General features: G+C 63.9%; 1 protein-coding gene across 1 annotated transcript in view; it reads left to right on the top strand.

Annotated features, from left to right (window-relative positions):
• VOLCADRAFT_93629 (uncharacterized protein) overlaps positions 1-2388 on the top strand; it is a gene marked incomplete at both ends in the record, with an annotated part of 29123 nt that extends 26735 nt beyond the window's left edge. The window contains 2 exons of the mRNA XM_002952862.1: positions 651-793; positions 1289-2388. Of these exons, the coding sequence (XP_002952908.1) occupies positions 651-793; positions 1289-2388 (1243 nt within the window). The remainder of the gene's footprint in view (positions 1-650; positions 794-1288) is intronic.
• Between the last annotated feature and the right edge of the window lie 277 nt (positions 2389-2665).

Below are 2665 nucleotides of genomic sequence, written 5' to 3'. Positions count from 1 at the left end.
CTCTCCCCCCCTGTCCATCGAGTCACTTCGAGTGCCGCAAATGCGGCAACAGCGGCGGCGGCGTCGCCTCTGGTGATGCAGCCGCCGGCGGAGCTGTCGTTATCTCTCCCCCCCTGTCCATCGAGTCACTTCAAGTGCCGCAAATGCGGCAACAGCGGCGGCGGCGTCGCCTCTGGTGATGCAGCCGCCGGCGGAGCTGTCGTTATCTCTCCCCCCCTGTCCATCGAGTCACTTCAAGTGCCGCAAATGCGGCAACAGCGGCGGCGGCGTCGCCTCTGGTGATGCAGCCGCCGGCGGAGCTGTCGTTATCTCTCCCCCCCTGTCCATCGAGTCACTTCAAGTGCCGCAAATGCGGCAACAGCGGCGGCGGCGTCGCCTCTGGTGATGCAGCCGCCGGCGGAGCTGTCGTTATCTCTCCCCCCCTGTCCATCGAGTCACTTCAAGTGCCGCAAATGCGGCAACAGCGGCGGCGGCGTCGCCTCTGGTGATGCAGCCGCCGGCGGAGCTGTCGTTATCTCTCCCCCCCTGTCCATCGAGTCACTTCAAGTGCCGCAAATGCGGCAACAGCGGCGGCGGCGTCGCCTCTGGTGATGCAGCCGCCGGCGGAGCTGTCGTTATCTCTCCCCCCCTGTCCATCGACTCACTTCGAGTGCCGCAAATGCGGCAACAGCGGCGGCGGCGTCGCCTCTGGTGATGCAGCCGCCGGCGGAGCTGTCGTTATCTCTCTCCCCCTGTCCATCGAGTCACTTCAAGTGCCGCAAATGCGGCAACAGCGGCGGCGGCGTCGCCTCTGGTGATGCAGCCGCCGGCGGAGCTGTCGTTATCTCTCCCCCCCTGTCCATCGACTCACTTCGAGTGCCGCAAATGCGGCAACAGCGGCGGCGGCGTCGCCTCTGGTGATGCAGCCGCCGGCGGAGCTGTCGTTATCTCTCCCCCCCTGTCCATCGAGTCACTTCGAGTGCCGCAAATGCGGCAACAGCGGCGGCGGCGTCGCCTCTGGTGATGCAGCCGCCGGCGGAGCTGTCGTTATCTCTCCCCCCCTGTCCATCGACTCACTTCGAGTGCCGCAAATGCGGCAACAGCGGCGGCGGCGTCGCCTCTGGTGATGCAGCCGCCGGCGGAGCTGTCGTTATCTCTCCCCCCCTGTCCATCGAGTCACTTCAAGTGCCGCAAATGCGGCAACAGCGGCGGCGGCGTCGCCTCTGGTGATGCAGCCGCCGGCGGAGCTGTCGTTATCTCTCCCCCCCTGTCCATCGAGTCACTTCGAGTGCCGCAAATGCGGCAACAGCGGCGGCGGCGTCGCCTCTGGTGATGCAGCCGCCGGCGGAGCTGTCGTCATCTCTCCCCCCCTGTCCATCGAGTCCCTTCGAGTGCTGCAAATGCGGCAACAGCGGCGGTGGTGTCGCCTCTGGTGATGCAGCCGCCGGCGGAGCTGTCGTCGTCTCTCCCCCCCTGTCCATCGAGTCACTTCGAGTGCCGCAAATGCTCTCACACCACACGCTCAACACCAGGCTCATCATGCTGGAGGCACAGCGCAAGAACCAGCGTGTTGTGGTGTGGAACGTGGACCACGTCCCTGTCCAGAAGCGCGGCGCTGCTGTGGAGCCGGCCCTAACACACGTGGAGAAAGCAGTTGCAATGCGGATCAAGGATGACGAGTTTGGCCACACCACCGCCGACACATGGTACTACCATGGCGCCCGTTACATCCTCCTTGACATGACGGCAGCCGATGCCGGGGCTAGTCACAACAACGAAGTGGAAGCCTGCGGCTTGCTTGAGGATGGCCGTGAGCCAGCAGATGACGGCCGTGGCCCCTATCGCCGGCTCAAGTACCTTCCAGCGGCCGTCATTGTGCGGCCTATAAGCGGCCACATCCCAGAGACCGTGCTGCAGGGCCTTGGAGACTACACCAGCAGGGGCGGGGCCTTCATCCTGTCACCCCGGGCGTCTTGCATTGCCGAGGTGGAGATGCCCGCCGCCGGATGTGGCACCATCACAAAGCAGATCCGGCGCCTCAACGTGCCGCTCGGCGACCGCCAGGCGGTAACCGATTACTTCGTGCAAGGCCGCAGCTTCAAAGACGAGTGCTGGCTGGTGGATCTCGCTGTCCCACCCAACGGGATCAAGTGCACCACCCTGTATGTGCTGCTGACCCGCTTCAAGATGCTGGACCACGTCCGCCTGCTCCGGCCGCTCTACACTACGCCACACGAGCGCAAGAGGATAATCAAGCAGTTCCTCAGCGTGACTAACCTTGAGCCGGACCTCACCGCCAACCTGCGCCTGCTGAAGCAGGCAGCATGCGAGACGGAGCAGCGATATACGGCCGAGTTCGAGCATGCACGACAGCTGGAAGCACGCTGGACCTGCCCAGCCCAGGGCTAGTTGAGAGTGAAGCTGCGACCCGCCACTGTACGGCGTTAAATGACAGCGTCCGGGTTAAGGGGGACACCCCGGACGACATGCTCGCACCCTACGGGAAGGAATGGGGAGCCATCCACCAATGTGTGGAGCCCCCTGCAGGTACGACTCCCGCGCGAGCGCTTCACACTAGCCGACAGGCTAAAATTGTGTACTAGGCTTTGCAAGCTTAATTTTGTTCCGCCTTCGTATACTTTACTTCTTGTGTGTGTGAGTGTGCGATTCGCGCGAGTGGGCCGTA

The sequence above is a fragment of the Volvox carteri genome (assembly GCF_000143455.1).
Source record: "Volvox carteri f. nagariensis unplaced genomic scaffold VOLCAscaffold_32, whole genome shotgun sequence".
Lineage (NCBI taxonomy): Eukaryota > Viridiplantae > Chlorophyta > Chlorophyceae > Chlamydomonadales > Volvocaceae > Volvox > Volvox carteri.
The sequence above is the reverse complement of the archived record's forward strand: the minus strand, read 5'-3'. Positions and strand labels throughout refer to the sequence as shown.